At 34.7% G+C, this 23590-nt stretch overlaps 1 protein-coding gene across 1 annotated transcript in view; it reads left to right on the top strand.

Annotated features, from left to right (window-relative positions):
- Positions 1-19297, top strand: part of LOC105194962 (COA8 family protein CG14806, mitochondrial) — a 65837-nt gene extending 46540 nt beyond the window's left edge. The window contains exons 2-3 of the mRNA XM_026138210.2: positions 18737-18934; positions 19005-19297. Coding sequence (XP_025993995.1) covers positions 18737-18934; positions 19005-19205 — 399 coding nt within the window. The 3' untranslated portion in view covers positions 19206-19297. The remainder of the gene's footprint in view (positions 1-18736; positions 18935-19004) is intronic.
- Positions 19298-23590: the final 4293 nt, after the last annotated feature.

Genomic DNA, 23590 nt, shown 5'->3' on the forward strand with positions numbered 1-23590 from the left:
GGCGGTTTTTTGCGAAAGATTACGAGCGGCGTTACAAAAGGATTCAAGCGATGAAAATGGAGACGAAAGTGATGGAGACGAAGGCGAAACGGATGAGTGTAACCGAGGCGTTTGCGTAACAATTTCTCGTAATGCAAACTATGAGACACTTGACGAACGAAGGACGAGACAAGTAGTATTAACATACAAAGATGTAGAAGACGTTTTCACGACTTTCAGTGGTGATGGCACTCAAAATGTAAGTACTTGGTTTGAATCTTTTGAGGAAAGAGCTAATTTATGTGGATGGACGGAAGTACAAAAAGTTGTCTACGGGAAAAGATTACTGCGTGGATCGGCTAAGCTTTTTGCAAATTTTGAATGTCACGCACGGTCATATAGCTCGTTTAAAAGAGCGCTTAGAGAAGAGTTTGGCACAACACTAAATACCCGTCAGATACATATAGAGTTGAGCAAGGTAACGAAAAAGACAAAGAAAACTTATCAGGAATATATTTATCGTGTTCTTGAGCTTGCGAGTCACGCAGAAATTGAAACGGAGGCCAAATTGCAATATATCATTGACGGTGTAAAGGACGAAGAAGTAAATAAGGCCATTTTATATAACGCTACAACCATTAAAGAGTTAAGACAACGATTTGTTCAGTACGAAGCACAACGTACAAACCGAGCGAAGGCAAAGCAGCAATAGCAAGTAATACTTAACAATGGCAAAAAGAAGATGACGGCCATGAACCAGATGTCAACAACAGTTACCACTACCACTAAGAGATGTTTCAACTGCGGAGATACGAAGCATCTAGGGAAGGATTGTCCGAATAAAGTTAAAGGGGCGAAATATTATTCTTGCAATAAATTTGGACACCTTGCAGCGAAGTGCCCAAAAGGATTTGATTTAACGAAGGAAAAAGGCAAAGGAAAAACTCCAGCGAGAATTGATGCTATCGAATCTAGCAGCGACATGAAGACATATAAGAAAGTACGAATTTTAGGAAAAGACGTTGCAGCGATTATAGATCCAGGCAGTGATTTACATTTAGTACGTTCTAGCTGTTTTGTACGTTTTGGTGCACCTCCGGTGCGACCAGAAACAACGAAGTTTAATGGTGTTGAAGTAACAAATCGTTCCACGCTGGGACGATTCACAACAAATGTAGAAATCGACGGTTTAACATTTACGTTGAACATTGATGTAGTTCCTGATCACTTCACGGGTCATGATTTTATTTTAAGAGGTGAACTGTCATTTTGTTGAAGTTTGTATTCGAAGACGACAGGCGAAATTTAGCAAATTAGAAGAAATTTAAATTAAAACTGATAAAAAAAGTGAAGACGACAATTGGGCTCAAGTTTTATGTATTGATGTCGAAACAACGAAAATGAGAAGATGAAGAAGGAAGTATCTCTAGAACATGTTTTAGATTTAGATATAAGATATCAGGCAGAGTGTGTGGTAAGAGATTATTTATCCAAGAAGACGAGGGATACCGGTGTGAAGATGCGGTTAGTGCTAAAGGACAACATACCTGTACATCAAAATCCACGAAGGTTGTCAGCAGAACAACGAAATACGGTGCGCAGACTAATTGATCAATGGATTGAAGAGGGAATCATTCGCCCTAGTAACTTAGATTACGCTAGCCCTATAGTACTGGTGAAAAAGAAAAATGGAAAGTCGAGACTTTGCGTCGATTACCGTCAGCTAAATTGAAAGATTGTCAGAGACCGATATCCGCTTCCCTTAATAGAGGACCGAATAGATAAATTATCATGCAATATTCTATTGTACATTGGATCTACAAGATGGATTTTTCCACGTATTACTAGACGAAGATAGCATTTGGTACACTTCTTTTGTGACGCCGGACGGACAGTACGAGTTTTTGATGGTGCCATTCGGGCTTTGTAATTCTCCGGCAGTTTTCCAGCGACATATAAGGTCAGTATTCCGGGAGTTAACTGTACAAGATGTTGTACTAATTTATCTTGATGATCTTATTACTCCAGCCAAGGAGGAAGGTGAATGTCTTCATAAATTAAAGCAGGTTTTGAAGACTGCTAGTGAGTATGGTCTAAGAATTAATTGGAAAAAATGCAACCTGTTGGTACGTCGTGTGGAGTATTTAGGCCACATTGTGGAAGCAGGAACAATCAAATCTTCTGAACAGAAGATAATGCCAGTAACGAGATTCCCGAAGCCCACGTCAACGAAGATGGTGCAGAGTTTTTTGGGTCTAACGGGGTATTTTCGAAAATTCATACCGCAATACGCTATGATTGCTAGACCATTATCACAGCTTTTGAAAGATGGAATTCGATTCATTTTTAGAGAAGAACAGGAACAGGCGTTTGATCAATTAAAGGCTGTTCTAACGAGAGACCCTATATTGAAATTGTATAGAGCAAACGCGGAGACGGAACTACACACGGATGCATCCAAGTACGGTTTAGGTGCCATGATGCTGCAGAAGGACGGTGAAGATAATCAATGGCTTTCAGTATACTACGCAAGCTGGAAAATATCAGAAGCTGAAGAAAGATATAATAGCTATGAGCTAGAAGCGTTGGCAATTATCAAGACGCTACGAAAGTTTCGGGTGTACTTGTTGGGAATGCCTGTTTGAATTGTGACGGATTGTAAAGCATTTGTGCAAACGATGTTCAAGAAAGATATATGTCTGAGAGTAGCACGTTGGGCATTCGAGCTTGAAGAATTCGAATACACGGTGGAACATCGTTCGGAAACATCAATGCGTCATGTGGATGCACTGAGTCGTTACCCAGCAGGATGTTTAATAGTGGAAAAAATCACAGAACGTTTTGGAAGCTTAAGTAAAACTTACACAGGCAAAAGACCCCGAATTACAGAAGATCATCGAGACGGTGAAACAAAATAACGAAAAGAAATACACCATTTTAAACGGAATATTATACAAACGAAGTTAGGGGGAACTTCATACGGCGATACCCAAGGCGATGCAACAGGAGATCATTCTACGAGCTCACGAACGAAGCCATCTTGGATGGCGAAATACAGAATATTTGTTAAAACAGGATTGTTGGTTTTCACGGATGCGACATAAAATATAGCAAGTTGTCAGCAATTGTGTGCGCTGCTTGCTAGCTGAGATTAAGTACGGCAAAGGTGAAGGTTTTTTACAACCGCTAGACAAAGGAGATAAGCCGCTTGAAATCTATCATTTAGATCACTTGGGTCCCATATCTTCTATAAAGAAAAGTTATGCTCATATCCTAGCGATAATTGATGCATTCAGCAAATTTGTATGGCTCTATCTAATCAAGTCAACGATGTCTGATGAAATAATTAACAAACTAAAGAAGCAAGCTATTACTTTTGGTCATCCAAGACGGATAATAACTGATCGTGGAACGGCGTTTACCTCGAATGCTTTTCGCGAATACTGTAAGAAAGAGAATATCGAGCATCAATTAATTATTACAGGTGTTCCTCGGGGTAATGGTCAAGTTGAAAGGATGAACAGATCAATCATCGCAATGCTTACAAAGTTATCTCTGGAAAAGCCGATAGAGTGGTACAAACATGTAGAACGGGTACAACAGTTCATGAACTCATCTTTTAACCGGAGCATTGGAACAACTTCTTTTGAAATATTGATCGGACGAAATATGAAGTTAGCCGATGATGTACAGTTACGAAATACTATTCAAGAAATGACTTTTGATCTGTTCTAACAAGAGAGAGAAGAACTCAGGTGTGAAGCCAAGAAAAATATATTAAAGATGCAAAAAGAGAATCGACTAACATATGATAAAGGACATAAACCAGCTATTCAATACAAAGTTGGTGACGTCGTGGCAATTCGACGTACACAAACAGGACTTGGTCTAAAGATGCATCCAAAATTCTTGGGTCCTTACAGAGTAATTAAAGCAATGAGACACAACAGATACCTCGTCGAAATAATAGACGAACACGATGGTCCGAGGCGCATCAGCACGTCGGCGGACTATATGAAAACATGGCTACAGCACAGAGGTTGGAACTTCGATGTTGATCTTCTCTTGGGAGATGACGATGATGACCACGATATCAAGGATGTCGAGGACGACACCTACATCAGAATGGCCGAGTATGGGAATATAGAAATAGGAACGAGAGTTTGATTCTAGCGTGGTCATGGCAACATATATATTTAATCTGGGTTTTCTAAAAAAAAGAAGTAACGTTGACAGACGATCCGTATTCCATTTTGAATATTAAACTCTATCTAATCCTACACATATATCCCTAAATTGACCAACCGGGTATCCGGGTACCCATTTCGTGCTTTTTGTTTCAATTTCGATATGTTCCACTTAAAATAGCGTTAAAAGGATCCGCTTTGGATCCTCGTTATTTGGACAATTTTACGTAAATTTAACCATTTACTTAAAAACATGTTAGGACAAAATTTTGAATTTTTGATCGTCAAAGTTGACTAGCCCGTTGTTGACCAGCCAGGGTACCCGGGTACCCATATACACATTTTATATAGAAAGGACAAGAAAGGGAAATATCTTATATACATATATGATATTTTTTGATAGATAAAAGACAATTGATTTATACATATGTTAGAAATAATATAAGTGCTTTATATAAATACGGTTTTTGAGTTTTTATTCTTTTTCGTAACAAATATTACACTTACTTACCATTTTACAGTGTTCGTTGCAAATTGGTTTGCAACATTTGGCACAATTTTTTCTTGTTTTCCTTCGCTTTCAAATTTGTTTGTTATAACATATGTAACAGGAACCAACAACTTTTTTCCTTCCCGTTTTATCTTTTTCTGCAACTTGAGAAATGGAAGCCACAGCGATTTCGTCGGCAATAACGATGGATTTTTGTAGCATGCATTTGATGCCTGTCCTCGAAGAAAAATGTCGCATTACTTGAATATTTTGTGACCGATCTTGTATCATTGAGAGAGATAATTCTTCTCCCAATTGACGTAGAAATATGCTGCGTGCATTACTTCTTTTCTTTACCATATAATTATTGGCCGTATAAACGAGGTAGGCAGCGAGAGCTGCAATGTCCACGATATTATAAAATAATGCGAGAGGCCATCTATTTGTTTTTCTTTGTGTAGAATACTGTCCAAGTAAATGGTCCATGACATCTACACCAGATTTTGTTTTATTATAAAAATGTACAATTTCTGATTTTTCTTTTTCTCCAGACGTTGCAATGGTATGATGCATTGTTGACAAAAGTATAACCACTTTTTTCTTTTTCGGAACATAAGAACAAATTGTTACATTGTTTTGAAATCCGTACACTGTAGAAAATACTTGACGTGAATTAGATGGTGCTATTTCTTGAGGGATATAAGATTTGTTTTTTTTCAAAGTTCCTACTATCGTCAAATTCCATGACAACAGATGTTTTGCAAGTGGCAGAGTTGTAAAAAAATTATCCGTCGTGATGTTTCCTCCAGATCCTTTGTATGGAGCGACCAATTCTTTTACTACTCTTTCACCTTGATTTACTTCTCGACCTGTAGATGATTTTCCTGTATAAATCTGTCCAGTAAGCGGATAATAGTTTTCAGCATCACATATCCACCAAATTTTTATTCCATACTTAGATTTTGATGGAATATATTGTTTGAAATTCATTCGACCTCGATATGGAAATAATTGTTCATCTATTGTTAAATTTTCAGTTGGTCGATAGTATTTTCGTAAATTTGAATTAAGCATTGACCATAAGTCACGTATAGGTGCTGCTTTATCGATTTGCTGACGTTCTTCTCGCGTATTTGCGTCATCGAAACGAATAAATCGCAAGATGCTACGAAATCGATTATGACCCATGCTTGCACGATATAATGGATATGAATTTGTTTTCCACATATCTAATGAAAACTGTGTGTTTGAATGATTTACACATGTTATGAGAATTCCCAGAAATGAATTGATCTCACGTACAGTAAGATCTTTCCATTCAAGTTGCGTTTTCGTAGGATTATTGATATTGTACGTCTCATAAACATGTTTTGCTTTTTTATTCGTGTGTCTTATAATAATGTCAATCATTTCGTTAGTAAATATGCATTTAAATGTGTCACAAACAGACATTGTTTCAGTTGATCGGAGCGGTCCACTTCTTTGACGAACAATGTTGTGTATCGGAATCTGGTGAAAATTAGATGGTAATTGATTCCACACAGTTCCATCTTTAGCGACGAAAGTGTTTGAGGATGATGGTTCGGTGGTGGAGTGATTGGATCTTGATTTTCGCTAACATCGCTATCATCACTGCTTTCTCCGTTTGTTTCGATTTCTAGTTCGTCTAAAAATAAATTTCTCATTCATAATATTATATAAATATCGTATAATTTATATTATATATAATTTATTGGAAATTTAACAGACAAATTTTTAAGCATACCATTAAAATCTACATCTGAAATTTCTTCTAATTGATTCGCCGATTGTGGTATCCATTCGTCATCTTCGCTATCGGAATAATTACTGTCGTCCGAAAAAGACATATTTTCAATAGTTTCCATATCTTTTTATTGTATAATTTTCTTTTTAATGCTTAATCTATAAAAACAATTATATCTTTTTATTCCGTAAGACTAATTAATAATTTTTCATACATATTACGCTTACCTGTTGTAACGTTTTGTTATCACTTTATTTATATTTGTTATAACAAATATGATATAACACCAAATTTAATAGCACCAAAATAAATACTAAAATATAATATATTCTGCTGTAATTATTCGAGCGCATCAAACTTCCTAACGCCTTCTCGAACGAACGTTTTAAGACTGAACGACACGACTAGGCGCGACTATACACACGTTAAAACAAGTTTCGACAGGCAAGACAGGGAATGGGAGCCCTAACAACTGTGCATTCTATTGTTTGAAAACGTGGAAAGCCAGAAAGGAAGGCTAAGAACCCATTTACAGACTTTTTCTATCTGCAATGTAAGAAATTCTATAGTGGGTACCCGGGTACCTTGGTTAGTCAGATAGCGTGCAACTTTTGGTTGGTCAATTGAAGGATATACAAACATCGATACCTTGTTCTATGTAATGAGTTTTCACTTTTCACGAAGCTTACTGTAACAGACTTTACATCTGAATAACTCATAAAATGCTCCAAATGTGAATAGATGACTTAAAAATTATTTCTAATGTCGGGTTTGCACTGATAAACTTGTTTTTCTTTCTCTGATCTTCCTGGTTTAAATATTTATTTTTTGGAATGAGAAAGCATATCGTTTTCATGGATATGAGTCATTCTGAACATTGTTGTGATTCTAACATTCTTAGTGCTTACCTGTGAGAAAATTTTCGTAGATTACTAAATTTCTAATCATAAAATGTTGAATTAGCTACCTTTCTTTTATTGCTAAAGCTTATAATTAAAATTTTGACTTATATATTATACATCAAAAGTGCAATGAATAGCACTGTGCAATGTAATATATTGTGTGTGTGTGTGTGTGTGTGTGTGTGTGTGTGTGTGTGTGTGTGTGTGTGTGTGCGTGTGCGTGTGCGTGTGTGTGTGTGTGTGTGTAAACAGAAGCAACAAGTTCAATTCAAAAACTGTCTACTTGAAAATAATTAAATTTCCAAAAATCAATTCTTCACTAGTGTAAAATAAAAAGAATGAAAGTCCTTATAATATTAAATCCTCAGCTCCATCCACAGTAAATAATATGTCTCTTCTATAGACAAAGTTATGTATTACGCTCTTACGAGTGCTGTGTTGCATCAAATTTTCTAACATATAATTGACAAAGTACACATGAATATGGTAACAAAACAAAACTAATTAGACCGAATACGCATTATTAAATCTGTTTTTGTTTTCCTACCTTCCTTCAATGTGTATTTCACTTTTCTCAAAGAAAATGTGGTTTGCTTTTTCATGTCTGCCTTTAAATCACAATTTTTTAATTCTAGCATTAATGTAAATGTATATTTTGAATGAATTGACGTTTGAAACAAGTGTCAAATGATTGAATAAAGATATAAAAACAATTCTAATGCCTGTTGTATGTGTAATTTTACAAGTTGAATTTTTAGTGGTTTTAACGCTGTATGTTCTTGCTGGTTTCAGAAATTTGTGATTGGATTAATTAATAAGTATAGTAAGTACGTTTTGAATCTTGTTTATTAAAATTAATAAAGTGTAGCTTTTACAATGTATATAGAGTTCACTGAACTAGTTAAAATAATACATGATATTAAATATCATGTATTGTTTTAGTTCACTGTATGTTACAAAATGAATGTTAATTGTAAATTAATATGTGTGTTAATCTCGTTGTGTTACCTGATATTTAATAATGTTTTTGAGCGTCTTATAAAAAGTATTCTGTCTTATAAGAGATTATTCATTTTGTAACAGAATTGATTATATTTAATATCATGTATTATTTTAACTATAATAGTTTTCAGTGAACTCTATATACATTGTTATAAAAGTTATACTTACTTTGTTAACTTTAATAAACAGGATTCAAAATGTACTTACCTTACTTATTAATTAATTTATTTACAAATTCCTGAAACCAGAAAGTTTACTCACCGTTGAGGGCTTTGAGATTCAACTTGTAAAATTACACGTATAACAGGCATTGAAATCATTTTTATATCTTAATTTAATTATTTGACACTTGTTTTAAACATCAATTCTTTTAAAATATATATTTACATTAACGCTAGAGTTAAAAAAGTATGACTTAGAAACTGACCTGAGAAAGCAAACCACATTTTTGTTGAAAAAAGTAAGATATGCATTAGAGGAAGATCGAAAGATAAAAATAGAATTAATAAGACGTATTTGATCTAATTAGCTTTGTTTCATTGCCATATATACATATGCACTTTGTCAATCTTATGACATTTGAAAAATTTTATACAAAGCACTCGTAGGAGTATAATATAATATTGATTCTAATTAATACAAAATATATATTTTTAATTGCACATATTTATTAATAATAGGCTTATTCAACGCGTTTTTGTACGAGACGAACGAATTCGGTAGAAAAAAGTGTCGCCTGCCTCGCGAACCGAGATATTATTGACGATTCAGGTTATACAGGCTAGGAAAGGTTAGGAAATCTGTCATTGCGGTAATCATGATTGCAGTCACGTGATGCATCACATGATTGCATGCAGGTTGAGAGTGTAGTAGCGAGCACCACACTCAACTCTGTGTCGAAAATTTGTATTTGACATCGCTCAATTGGCGTCGACATATCTTAAAGGAAATTCCGAGATTTTTGACTTTACATCGCGATATCTTCGCATGTAGGGTACGGAGAGAAAAAATAAAAACACTTCTTATACAATTCGATCCCAAGCTATCGATTAAGACTATTCAGAACTTGATTGGTTCAGTCGTTACTGAGATCTGATAATCTTGTTATGTTTGAACTCGTTGACTCACGTAAAAGAGGCTCGGTTTCTCTCGCTTCGTTTATTCAGAGAAAAGGGACATAGGCGCGAGATGCGACCACGCTTTTTGATCTCGTATTACTGCTGCGTTAATCCTTATTAATCGTTTATAAAGTTAATAAATCTTATATTGCAATTAAGACTAGATACCCGCGTTATCATTTACATCCGTATTCATAGTCTTTTCTTGAGAAACGAGGATTTTTTATTTCTATCTGTTTTTGTTTTGCGTACTATGTATTACCGTATGTAAAACAAAGACAGACAAGAAGAAAAACTTTTTATTGTTTAAAGAAGGACTATGAATACTGGTATTAGAAACCTTTTCTTGTTTTCACTTGAACTATTCTTGATATCCGTGCCGGCAAAGCTGATTCGCGCACGGAAAATCAGTTTATTTTAACGAGATATAAAAAAAAAACGGCCTTTATGAAACACTATTTGAAAAATCGTTGAAGACAACCGACAACTATAATAGATTTAGAAAAAACACTATCAAATTTGGAATAAAATTTTATAATCTAGTGTAAAAAAAATGAATTAATATAATCATGATTATACAAAGAGGTATGACGAAAAGATGACAATACTTCTTATTAAAAAAATTTATACTGATACACACAGATGCATGTACATTTCATACACATGTGATGTGCAAAATCTGAGTGAGCAACCTTCTCATGGCTGCAACTTGGGTTATGCAAATGTTAGCTGTATTATGCTAAAATTATAAGAGACAGGATTTATTTTAACTTGCGATATTGCATAATTGGAGCAGAACAAAGTTTTTTTTTCTATTTAAAGAGCAAAGTTTGTTCTTTGAAGTGGTATTGATGATTATAATCACGAATTTTTTTGTTAGGCGGTAGAAGACTGCAAATTTTAAGGTTTTGACTATCTTAAATACATTCTTGTTCAAAACTAATTATGCCTTTGAGATTTAAGGGGAAGACCAGGTGACTCACTCTAGGATTTCGACCCCAATTTTTTTAATTATTTTGGACATGAAAAAAATATACGTGTCCTGGTGTTTGATCCAATAGATCTTACTTTTGAAGTAATAAATTTGTAAAAATTGGCCATATCCGAAGCGCACTGCGGCACACCATATGAGCTTTTTCGGTAACTGTTTTTTCAACCAATGCAGTTGGCTTCGTGAGTTAGGTGCTTGCTTCATAATCGTTAAATTAATGTTTAGAATGTGATATTAAATTAAATTTTTTATTTCAAAAATTTGCATACTATATCAATATTATCAAAATAAACAAATAAAAACACTTATTATAAAAAAAATTATTGTTTACCTCCGGGAGCAAACTCAGAAGGAAACACAGGGAAGTGTCCGCCTCAGATTAAAACGAGTTTTTAATATGTTGTAGTACAGATAAAAATAAGGGACACGTATTTTTTTATACGTGCCTATACGCACTTTAAGGGGGTGAAACACCCCTTTCAAGAAAATCGGTTTTTTTCTTTCGAAGTGTATGCCGTCGAAACTATGAGAGATAGAAAAAAATGTTTTAAATAAAAGTTGAATGGTTCGAAGAGTAATTTATGACAGCGGAAAAAAAATTTTTTTTTAAATTTTTTTTAATACTTTCCCCCACCACTTACCTATTTTTTTTTCAAAATTTTTATTTTTTTTATAAGCAAAATAAAGCTTATTTTATTACGAATTCAACGGTATATGATAAAGTTACGATACAACATTCCCATTTTCCAAAAATAATTAAAAATCTCTCGATGCGCACGGTACGCGCACCTGTCCGCGCGTTCGTGCGTTACAAAAGTGACTCCCTTCGATTTCGACGTGCCTTTAATATGTTGTACAGATTAAAATAAGGGACACGTATTTTTTACACGTGTCCTAATACACTTTTAAGGTTGAAACACCCCTTTGAAGAAAATCGGGTTTTTTCTTTCGAAGCGTGTATCGTCGAAACTATAAGAGATAATAAAAAAAAACTCCCGACTGCTGCCAAAAGTTGGTTTAATAACAAGAATTAAAAAGTTTAAGATTAAAAATTAATTAATAACAAAAAAAATTAAAAATTTTAAAAACAATTTAAAAAATTATAAAGTTAATTAAAATTAAATAAAAATTAAGAAATTAAAAAGTTAATTACAAAAATTACAAAAATAAGAAAAAACCAACAAATTAATAAAAATTAAATAAATTAACAAATTTAGTAAAAAATTGGAAATAAAAAACAAATTAACATAAAAATAGAAAATCAACAAAACTAAAAAATAATAATAAAAAGATTGCTTTAAAAAGTTTGAAATAAAAATCAATTAAACAATTAAAATAACAACAAAAAATAAAACTACAGATACTAAAAAATAGTTTTAAAAGTTTGAAATAAAAATTAATTAAAGCAAATACTAATACTTGACATTTTAAATGCTAATTATATTTTTAGCACATTATTGTACCAATTAAAAATTAAAATTGAAATTTACACTTTGTTTAATAAAATACTTTTTTTTTCAATAATAAAATGTATTTAACCAGCAGTCGGGAGACGCCACGCTAAATAATAAATATAACATTACATTATATCCTGAATAGTTATAACATTCAGCGTGGCGTCTCCCGACTGCTGGTTAAGTACAATTTATTATTGAAAAAAAAAGTATTTTATTAAACAAAGTGTAAATTTCAATTTTAATTTTTTATTGGTACAATAATGTGCTAAAAATATAATTAGCATTTAAAATGTCAAGTATTAGTATTTGCTTTAATTAATTTTTATTTCAAACTTTTAAAACTATTTTTTAGTATCTGTAGTTTTATTTTGTGTTGTTATTTTAATTGTTTAATTGATTTTTATTTCGAACTTTTTAAAGCAATCTTTTTATTATTATTTTTTAGTTTTGTTGATTTTCTGTTTTTATGTTAATTTGTTTTTTATTTCCAATTTTTTACTAAATTTGTTAATTTAGTTAATTTTTATTAATTTGTTGGTTTTTTCTTATTTTTGTAATTTTTGTAATTAACTTTTTAATTTTTTAATTTTTATTTAATTTTAATTAACTTTATAATTTTTTAAATTGTTTTTTAAATTTTTAATTTTTTTGTTATTAATTAATTTTTAATCTTAAACTTTTTAATTCTTGTTATTAAACCAACTTTTGGCAGCAGTCGGGAGTTTTTCTTTTATTATCTCTTATAGTTTCGACGATACACGCTTCGAAAGAAAAAACCCGATTTTCTTCAAAGGGGTGTTTCACCCTTAAAAGTGTATTAGGACACGTGTAAAAAATACGTGTCCCTTATTTTAATCTGTACAACATATTAAAGGCACGTCGAAATCGAAGGGAGTTACTTTTGTAGCGCACGAAAGCGCGGACGAGTGCGCGTACCGTGCGTATCGAGAGATTTTTAATTATTTTTGGAAAATGGGAATGTTGTATCGTAACTTTATCATATACCGTTCAATTCGTAATAAAATAAGCTTTATTTTGCTTATAAAAACATAAAAATTTTGAAAAAAAATAGGTAAGTGGTGGGGGAAAGTATTAAAAAAATTAAAAAAAAAATTTTTTTCCGCTGTCATAAATTACTCTTTGAGCCATTCAACTTTCATTTAAAACATTTTTTTCTATCTCTTATAGTTTCGACGGCATACACTTCGAAAGAAAAAAACCGATTTTCTTCAAAGGGGTGTTTCACCCCCTTAAAGTGCGTATGGGCACGTATAAAAAAATACGTGTCCCTTATTTTTATCTGTACTACAACATATTAAAAACTCGTTTTAATCTGAGGCGGACACTTCCCTGTGTTTCCTTGTCAGATCTTATGATTATGAAGCAAGCATCTAACTCACGAAGTCAACTAAACTGGTTGGAAGAAAAGTTACCGGGAAGGCTCATATGGCACGCCGACGTGCGCTTCGGATCAATATGGACAATTTTCACAAATTGTTTGAAAATAAGGCTTATTTGATCAAACGCCAGGAAACGTATATTTTTTTTATCTCTAGAATAATTAAAAAAATTGGGGTCGAAATCCCAAGGTGAGTCATCTGGTCCTCTCTTTGTAGGTTTAAAGTTATTAAATATACCAATTCCTTCCTCGCTAATTGTATTTAGGAATATTGCAACTTTAACCTTCTCACTTTTTTATGCAATCCATTAGCTGTGATGTAAATATTGACTCTCTTGAATTTTTTATAGTTCTCTGCAATATTTCCACTGAATTTCAGTGGTACTAGAATTTTTGCTCTAATTCTTGTTGCGAGAGTTACGTTTAAGTACATCTCACTTAACCTTAAGTAGCGATTATTTTATCTTCTGTTTTGTTGTCTATCAATATTATTTTTGATTTATTGACTGCGTCATGTTGTGTACTGTGGGTTTACTAATAAGCTGATACTGATGTAATTTTATATTGATAAATATATTAATAGAGATACATATAAGTGATGATCACGAGAATCATCCAATGCTCATACATGAATCTAGATAGCACACGTACGCACGCGCGCGCGCGTACACACACAGTCACGCAAAGTCGCCTTGCACCACATATCTATATTACTTCTACAACACGTTGATTATAAAATAATGTTTTATTTGGACTTATTTTATCTCTAAAGCCCATTTGTATTATTTTCACAACAGCAGCTACATGCAATTTAATTCAGCAAAAAATTACTTGAACAAGGACGAAAAAAGTTTAATTATACTTATCTCGATGTGCCCAATTGGGCGCTACTGTTTGTTTGGCAATGCATGAAAGTTGAGCTGCTAATCAATGAAAAGAAAAGATCTGTTTTCTTTTTGTAATATATCGTTATTGCTACGTTCACGATTACTCCGCGTTTGGAGAGTTTCTACAATATCATAAATTATAAGACCAGAGTAAATTAGTTACGAGTAAATGACACACTTTGAAAAATATTTAATTTATCAAACGAGTTTTATGCTACACAGAGCCTTCATCAGATGCCTTATTAAAAACAAGTACATTTTAATAACTTATTAGATAACTATATTAATATGTCTAACAGTTTTTGTGTTGGCATCCCGGGTATCACCGTGAATTACAGAAATTTTTTATTATAAAAGCTTACAAAGTGTACTATTTTTCGGAATAAATCTGCTCTTTAAGGCCTAATTATTTACTTTTATAAATAATTTTATTATAATAAATAATTTATTAGATATTTTTATTGATTTTTTTATTAATAAAAGATTGCTTAATTTTATTTTTAGGGGAGAGTGAGGTAAATTGGCTACTATTTTAATTAATTTTTAAATAAACTTTTAAAAGATTATAATGTATTTTTTTAGTATTAAATAAAAACGAGCAATTTGACAGTAAAAAATAAAAATTTTATAACAAAAAACAAATTAGTAAGAGTTTATATTGTTAGACGTGTGACAACCCGGTTTTTTTTGTGTAGAAATTGCGCACGGATGTAGCTCGCCGGTAATTCTAGGGCACGATCCGGGTTAAAAGAAAACTAGACGGTAATTTAAATGTACAATATAAAATATGTACAAGTTTATTTAGAGAAATGAATACAAGACAAAGTAATTTGTAATAACGTGATATAAAGTATTTACAAGATAAACGTAAACGTGTCACCAGTAATTTCACGTCGCCGGCCGTATAATCCATTGGTGACGATCGTGCGGCAAATGTACAATTTTATTCGTGTGTCGGAAGGGCGAGTTACAGTAATGCATCTGACTCGGTGCGCATAGCTTCGAAGGGCGGTTGCCGATATTTGTGCGGCCGGTGCGTGTGTTTGCCAACGGCGTGGGCCTTTGACGCAAGCAATTGTTCGGTTTGACGGACAGTCCGCTTTTTTTGTTCGTACTTTCTAAAAACTAGGTCGCGTCGGGTTTTGCGGTCGCTGGCACGGCAGTGGGACGCGGGTTGACGCCCAGCTAAGCGTCCTTTTAAATTTGACGGATCCACGGTGCGTTATGATTTGCAGGTGGGATGCAGCGGCTATGTCGAGTACGCTCGACGGAGATAAAGACTCTTTACCCCGTTTGTCTTTAGCCACTGCGACGGGATTGGATTGGTGTTAGGATGCCGATTGGGCAAGAACTCTTGCTAGAGCCCAAGCACGCTTGAGCCCAGCTTCGGCGAGGAGAGACGAGTGCGAGAGCGGTAGCTGCTGAGAACACAGAGGTCAAGACGCTTGACCCTAGGACTATCTCGGGAGACATCTTTGGAAACTAGTCGGTGGAGTAGCTTTTCGAAAAGTTGGCAGAGAAGAAGCGCAGCATCTTGCTGCTCCGGCTCTTTTATACTCGAATCTTGATGCGTCGGGGATGTTCGGTGGCGGTTCGGTTTGTTTCGGTGTCAGCATCCCCGCCGCTCGAGATTGGTTGTTTGGAGAGCGAACGGAGACGAGCGAGCACACCGATAGCGCGTGCCGGTTTGAATCGGTGCGCGTGCGCGGGGGATACTCGGCGTGTGGATGTCTCGTCGCTGGTATAGGCGCATTTGAATTATATTATGGGCGCGCAGCGCATTTTCTACGCCCGACGGGTGTTTGGCCGGGTGTTTGTGGCCGATGATCGGACCGCAGAAGCTGGTGAGAAGGCGGTTTGTTACAGACGTTTTCCGGTTATGTTATGATATTGTTATTATATAATTAAAGTTGAAATTAATAAAATTCAATTATTCCGAGTCTGATGACTCATAATATTTTACTAATTTAACATTTCTAGGACCAAATTTAGTCGGCCGATTGCAAGTGCTACGGTCAGGTTGCAATCCAACGTAAAAGTCCGATTTGGACATGAATCCTTTCGAACTTTGAAACAATTTTACAATAAACCGCAAAAGAGATTACAAAATAATTGATATTTTTTAATTTTACACTCTTTAATTATCTTAAATCAATTATCTTTCAAATTTTCAACATTTTTCAAATAATGATTTACAAGAATTTTTTATTTTTTCTTTTAATTTTTGCTTAATGACTGAAAATATGTATTCGCGTCTATTCTGTGAATGATATAACAGAGAACTGTCAAACTGCTGTCACAGTTCGGTGTTTTATAAGAACTTTACATTATAAATGACATGTAAATTGGCTTATTCATTTAAATTAAAAAGGTTCGATTTGTAACACGGTCCGATTTATCTCCTTTTTCCTTATATGTAAGTACAATAATATTAATTAATTTAAAAAGTAATAAAGATAATGTAATTATAAAATATAGAAAGACTTTTAAAAAAAGAAAAAAAATTGATGCGGAGATTAGAATCTGGTCGGGAAGGTACAGATAGCGCACAGTACTATTGCACACAGCCAATCACAGCGGCTGGTGCCTAGTGATATTCTTCTGTTCAAGCGCTATGAGTGGTTGTGAGTGGCTTGTGTGCAATAGTACTGTGCGCTATCGGTACCTTCCCATCTGGTCAGCTGCGCAGGGAAAAATGTAACGTTAGCACGTAGCCTTTTTAACCACGACATTCTCTTGGGTAGTGGCTCAAGATTCTAGTACTTAACGTACAAACGTCCCAATGCTAAACTTTAATTGCAATTTTCTTAGAAAGTAAGGCTTATTTGTGCTAATTCTTTTACACTTTTAATATACTTGATTCCCCTTTTTGAATGAGCTATGACTCATCTCATTTGGCATTTTACAGTTCTTGCCGCCTCTTTGTCAGACGAAAACTAGTACTAAATGCGAGCAAACTACCTACAATAGATACAGAATAAATTCGAAAAATCTTAATACGACGACACATGCAATCGTCTTAGCGAAAACGCGCGATTTCAAAACGCGATAATTAACGCTACTTTAGAAAGTATATCGATCATCCGATTACGATAATGACACGACTTGCTCACGTGCGCCAGGGATTTATGGCTTCCCCGAGAAGCCATTTGTTTGCGAATTTTTGCAGCGGTACTGGCAACGCGGTACACGACAGCCAACAGCTAGACAATCCGACAATGTCTTACGCTTGAGATTGATCGCCCAGGAATTGCGAAACTTGTGCGTTTAATCACCACACGCTTACACTAACAATAAGATCGATCTCAGAACGTGAACATGCTGGTCCGGTCGACTCGTGGCTTGACACGGTACACAAGAGGGTCACCTCGCCGATATTGGTGCGTAGCTCTTTGGTCTTGTAGATTCTTGAGAGGCTGGGGCGCGTCCAGACCAAGCACATTCCGCAATTCTGCTAATCGACAAGAGTGCTTTAGAGTCGCTTGCTCGTTTATTCACTCAATCGTTCGCTACACCAGTCCGCACGCAAAAGCTGTGAGGATTGCGTTCGATGAACGCGCCCCTTTTTACGGGGTGCGCAGTATCCTGGGGCGTTGCTGCGCGGCATTAGTTTCTGCCGTTATTTTGGCGATGTCACATAGGATATCCGCAGAGATTGTGCGGTCTCCAACGATGGCCGATATTCTCGTTGCTCCCCTTCTATATTCACGGGATATGCAACATTCGTTTCCTTCTTCTTCGGGTTACCTTAAAGTGCTAGCCGACATCCGACGGCCTTTGTACTGGCCGTTTGTCCGTCACAGTCTAGCCATCCGATTTCTCCGACAGGCGAGCCTATGGGAGGATCCCGTTTGGACACAGTATCGATTGGATACCACCTCTCACACCGATAGAGTTTTTCCGTTAGTTAGGTTAGATAATTTAAGATGATTGGTTTGTGTCCAAACGGGTGTCAACCGAGCCTATTCCGCCATGGACGGCCTCCTTCTGCTCTCCGTCGACGGCCCCGAACGTGCCGGCCCTGGATGATTTCCCCTACGTCTCCGTTGCTGTAGGCACCTCTTGACGTTCTTACTCTTCGATGGTGCTCGTCAAGAGGTGCTCAAATATTATACAAGCAAATTTAAGTCGCAATAATTTTGCCCAGTTATTGCGAGAAATATCATAATAGCCTCAGTGGTCGAGTTGGCTAAGACACCCGTACCGAAGATTCGGGAGGTTTCAGATTCGAACTCTGGCTGAGGTGATATTTTTCGCAATAAATTCTTTACAGTTTTTTCAGGAGGGAAAGGGTGAATATAGATACTAGTAAGCATCAAGTATTATTAAATTAATTTTAATTTAATAAAGATGATATTACTAACTCTTATTTGATTATAACTGTTATATGACCGAAAGTAACGGCGCGCAGTTTGGTTGAGTCTAAGAATGTATATAAAATTACACGTATACATAAAGCACTAAGATCCAGCTATTACCGAATAGGTCTTCTTGTTTAGATTGTATGTTACATGTATCGGTCGAATATCTTTCTAGTTTATCTTGATCATTTCTGTTAGAAAACGGCTAAACTGGAAAATAATCATGAACTTCCTGATGTAATTGGTCCTCCTGATCCAGTTTCGAACTTAAGGCCTGTTGTATTTGCCGGCTCAACAAATGAAACATATTTTGAAAAGAAATATAGGAAGCTTAGGAAAGAGACACAACAGTGGAATCAGATATTCTGGTACAAGCATAATACTAGTTTTATCAAGGTAATTTTATTGAATTGTAATTTTTTCTTATGATTAGATTGTATATATAAAAAAATTTAATGAATTTCAGGAACGTAAACAATTTCAACAGATGTCAAAGGCACAAGGAAAGATAGCATTAACTGCAGATGACATGTCAATATTTTATAAAGAATTTTTAGATAAAAATTGGCATTCTCACTTTAATTACAACATTGCGTGGTATAAAAGTAATATAAAAATTCTATTTTTTGGAATAGCAGCAAAATTATCTAGGTTTAAATTTAAATAAATTTGTATAATCTAATTGAGTGAGACATTGATATAATTGTACAAATTATTTAATGTTAAAATGATTTAAATATAAATATTTTTGAAATGCTATATTTTTTTCTTTTAGTCTACAATAGTTATTAAGAATGGGTATCTTATATTTAACAACATAAGTTGACATGTTACGTCGAAGCATCGTTCTATCTTTGTTGCTCATTGAATACCAGAAAAAAAAGATAGAATATTTTTGTCGATTTGTGTCATTATACGGAAAGTACCCAATGTGTATTACAAACCATTATCAAAAATATAAAAATTTTTTAAATTATTTTACCAATACTCCTTAGCATCTACGTAAAATTTGAGAAATTTTACATTGGTTTAAAATAGAAATAACCAAAAAATAACCCTGGGTGGGGTGTTATTTTTCGCAATAAATTTTTTTACAGTTTTTTAGGGGGAAATGGGTATATAGATGCAAATCAGCAACAATTATTATGTTCAATTAATTAATTTAATATAAATCGTAATATTACTAATTCTTATTTGACTATATGCTGTGTTACGACCAAAAAAACAATTCGGCGCACATTCTGGTTGAATTTGAAGAGGTACTACATGGGCTGAAAAGTCCCGGGATTTTTTAGTAGGTGGCGCCACTAGAAAATGAACATGATTTATTTTGAGAAGTTTATCTGTCATTAGTTTATGTGTGAAGTTTCATGACATTTTGTTCATTCGTTTACAAGCTACAGTTGTTTAAGTGTCGCTACCTTTGTCTTTGTAAAAAAAATGGAAAAACAGGAATATCGCATATTGATCAAATATTGTTTTTTGATGGAAAAAACTTCTGAACAATTAATGAAATGGTTGAAGAAATGTTATCCCACATCTGCTCCTTCGAGAACAACAGTTTATCGATGGTTTAGTGAATTTAAAATGGGTCGTACAAGTATCGAAGACGCACTTTGCTGTGGAAGACGAAAAGAGGCTACGAATCCGGAAATCGTAAAGCAAGTGCATAGAATTGTTTTGAGTGTTCGTAAAGTGAAGTTGCGCGAGTTAGCTGAGGCCGTTGGCATCTCAAAAGAACGGGATACATTTTGCACAATGTTTTGAATATGAAAAAGTTATCTGCGCGATGGGTGTCGCATTTGCTGACCATCGACCAAAAACAGCAGCGCGTTGATGATTCAACAGCCGGTTTTGCGTTGTTGCAGCGTAATCGAGCGGACATTTTTTGACGTTTTGTGATAATGAATGAAACGTGGATCTATTACCATACGCTTGAACCAATAGACAGCCTGCAGAGTGGCTGAAAAGTCACGAAAGCCGATTAAAGCGGCCAAAAGACCAACACTCGGTCGGGAAGGTTTTGGCCTCCATTTTTTGGGATGCGCATGGCTTATTTTTTATTGATTATCTGCAGAAGGAAAGAACAATTACGGGAGAATATTATGCAGCGTTATTGGACAAACTGAACGACGGAATAAAGAAAAAACGGCTTCATATGGTAAACAAAAAGTTCTGTACTATCACGATAACGCACTGTCACACACGTCCTTGTAAGTGATGGCCAAATTGGACCAATTACGATTTGAATTGGTCACCCACCGTATTCTCCAGACTTTGCCCCCAGCGACTATTATCTGTTCCCAAACCTCAAGTGGTGGCTTCAGGGAAAGAGATTCACATCGAATAAGGAAGTCATTGTGGAAACCGATGCGTATTTTGAAGGCTTGGACGTTTTGTACTATAGAAAGGGCATCGAAATGTTAGAAAAACGCTATACCAAGTGTATTGCACTCGATGGCAACTATGTTGAGGAATAAATTTAACTTTGCCCCAAAAACGCTTGTTTTCATTAAAAATCCCGCGACTTTTTAGTCTATGTAGTATATAAATTTACACAAATAAACATAGGCATTAAGATCCAGCTACGACCGAAGAAGGTTTTCTTATTATAAAAAAATTTTACATTTTTGAAATTTTTTCAGTTGTGCTGGAATGTGTTAGAGTAGCACAACAATTTTTTCTACTGACAAAAGTTCCGCAGAGCAACACGTTCTGCAATATAGACAAATTTATGAAGCAGACGTTAGGAATTTTAGGAGTAAAAAAACTTCAAACTTGTGTAACTTGCGAACGGCAAAAGATAATTGAATTCTGCGAGTTGTGTTGAGTTGTGCTACACAAAATGCACGAGGCACAATACAAAAAGCCAGGAAAGCCTAGCTAAAAGAGACAAATAAAATTAATGAAGAAGTGGAAAGGCGAATAAAAAATTTTATGAAATTTTTTCAGTTGTGTCGAAATGTGTTAGAGTAGCACAACTTTTTTTAATAACAAAATTTCCGGAGAGCAACATATTTTGCAGTACAGCCAAATTTATGAAGTAGATGTTAAAAATTTTAAGAATAAAAATTTCAAACTCGTGTAACTTGCGAATGGCGAAAGATAATCGAATTTTGCGAGTTGTGTTGAGTTGTGCTACGCAAAATCCACGAGGCACAAGCACAGAAAGCAGGGATTAACTGAAAGAGACGATAAAAATGAATGAAAAAAGGGAGGAGTGAATAAAAAATCTTACATTTTTTAAATTAACGTTAGAAATGTGTCTGTTTTTCAGTTGTAATTAGTGGATATGTAAAAAAACGTATTTCAGTTTTCTTATATATCTAAGCATTAATTACAATTGAAAACAGACACGTTTTTAACAAATATTAAATGTTAATTAATACAAATACAGAAACGTTATTTTATTATTGTAAACAATTGTTACGCATCTGTTAGCATAATGTGGTACAACTAAAGAAAAATCAGAAATGTCAAATTTTGCAAATTTGAAATTTTTTATTCCTAAAAATTCCTAACGTCTGCTTTACAAATTTATCTGTACTGCGAAATATGTTGCTCTGCAGAAATTTTGTCATTAAGAAAAGTTGTTGTGCTACTCTAGCACAATTCAACACAACTAAAAAATTTTGAAAATGTAAAATTTTTTATTCACTTTTTCTTTTTTTCATTAATTATAATTGTCTCTCTTAGCTAATCCCGGCTTTCTGTGCTTGTGTCTCGTGGATTTTGCGTAACACAACGCAATACAACTTGCAGAATTCAATTATCTTTCGCCGTCCACAAGTTACACGAGTTTTAAATTTTTTATTCCTAAAATTCCTAACGTTTGTTTCATAAATTTGTCTGTACTGCGAAATGTATTGCTCTATGGAAATTTTGCTATTAGGAAAAGTTGTTGTGCTACTCCAGCACAACTCGGCACAACTGAATAAATTTTATTTCAGTTGCGCACCACTCACTTGCACACTGTTCATTTGCGCACAAAAAGACGTGTCCGAAATTAGACTCATTCGACGCGTTTTTGCATGAAATAAACGAATCTGGCGGAAAAAAGAGTCGGACTGCTTTGCGAAACAAGATATCAAGCGTTAAAAGTAACTACTATTGAGGTTAAGATACCTGTCATATCGACGAGATATAGCGACAGATCTGCTGTGGCCACATACATATACAAAGAAATATACAATGAAAGCGCGAATTTGAAACATATATAAAGCGATATTTGTGATTTTAATGATAAATGAAAATATTTATTAAATTATTGTTTGACATTCACTTCATCAAGGCAAAAGCGATTTTGTTTTGGATTATATATATTTTCCTGCTCCGTCTCTAATAAAAACGAGAGAACGCCGAATCTTGTTTACTTTGCGGAAATATTACCACGGATCATTCGCATGACCCGTGATCTTTTCCCTCTGCTATCGAACCTAAGGCCAAAGTTTTCGGGGTTCGCGCTCTGCCGAGACGGATCGAAGTCTCGTTCGCCAACGAGCTTCCGATCGTTCGTATCTTAAACTAAGTTACATCGTTCTCGTTAAGTAGCCACGACTGTGCGAAAACATCCAACGATTAATTTAATACGAATTATCAGACAAGCCGAAAAATTATTAAAACGTTCTCGTCCAGTGCCGCGGAGAGGAACGAGTGCGTGTTAATTTCACAATTAACGTATCGAGGCAATCTCGCGTCGCGAGTGAATCCCTACGAGAAGTACGCGCTCCCACGTGCGTCTGTGCATGTAACGCTATACGTCCAGCAAACCGGGTGTTTTCCGCGGGCACGTTTATTCAAATATAGACTTTAGAGTGCATTATCAGACTACGACGTTATTTCCACGTCCTGAAACCCTCTTAACGGCGATCCCGTGACTCCATTCCATAATCACCCAACAAATCTAATATATTGAATATCATTACTGAATATCAGGTTGCTTTTTGCTTTGATGAACTGAACAACAATGTTCAGAAAATATTGGTATTAACGATATATGAAGCACAGAGACAACTAAAAAATTGTTAGCACTTTAAAAAAAAAATATATTGG

This window comes from Solenopsis invicta, chromosome 1, assembly GCF_016802725.1.
Source record: "Solenopsis invicta isolate M01_SB chromosome 1, UNIL_Sinv_3.0, whole genome shotgun sequence".
NCBI lineage: Eukaryota > Metazoa > Arthropoda > Insecta > Hymenoptera > Formicidae > Solenopsis > Solenopsis invicta.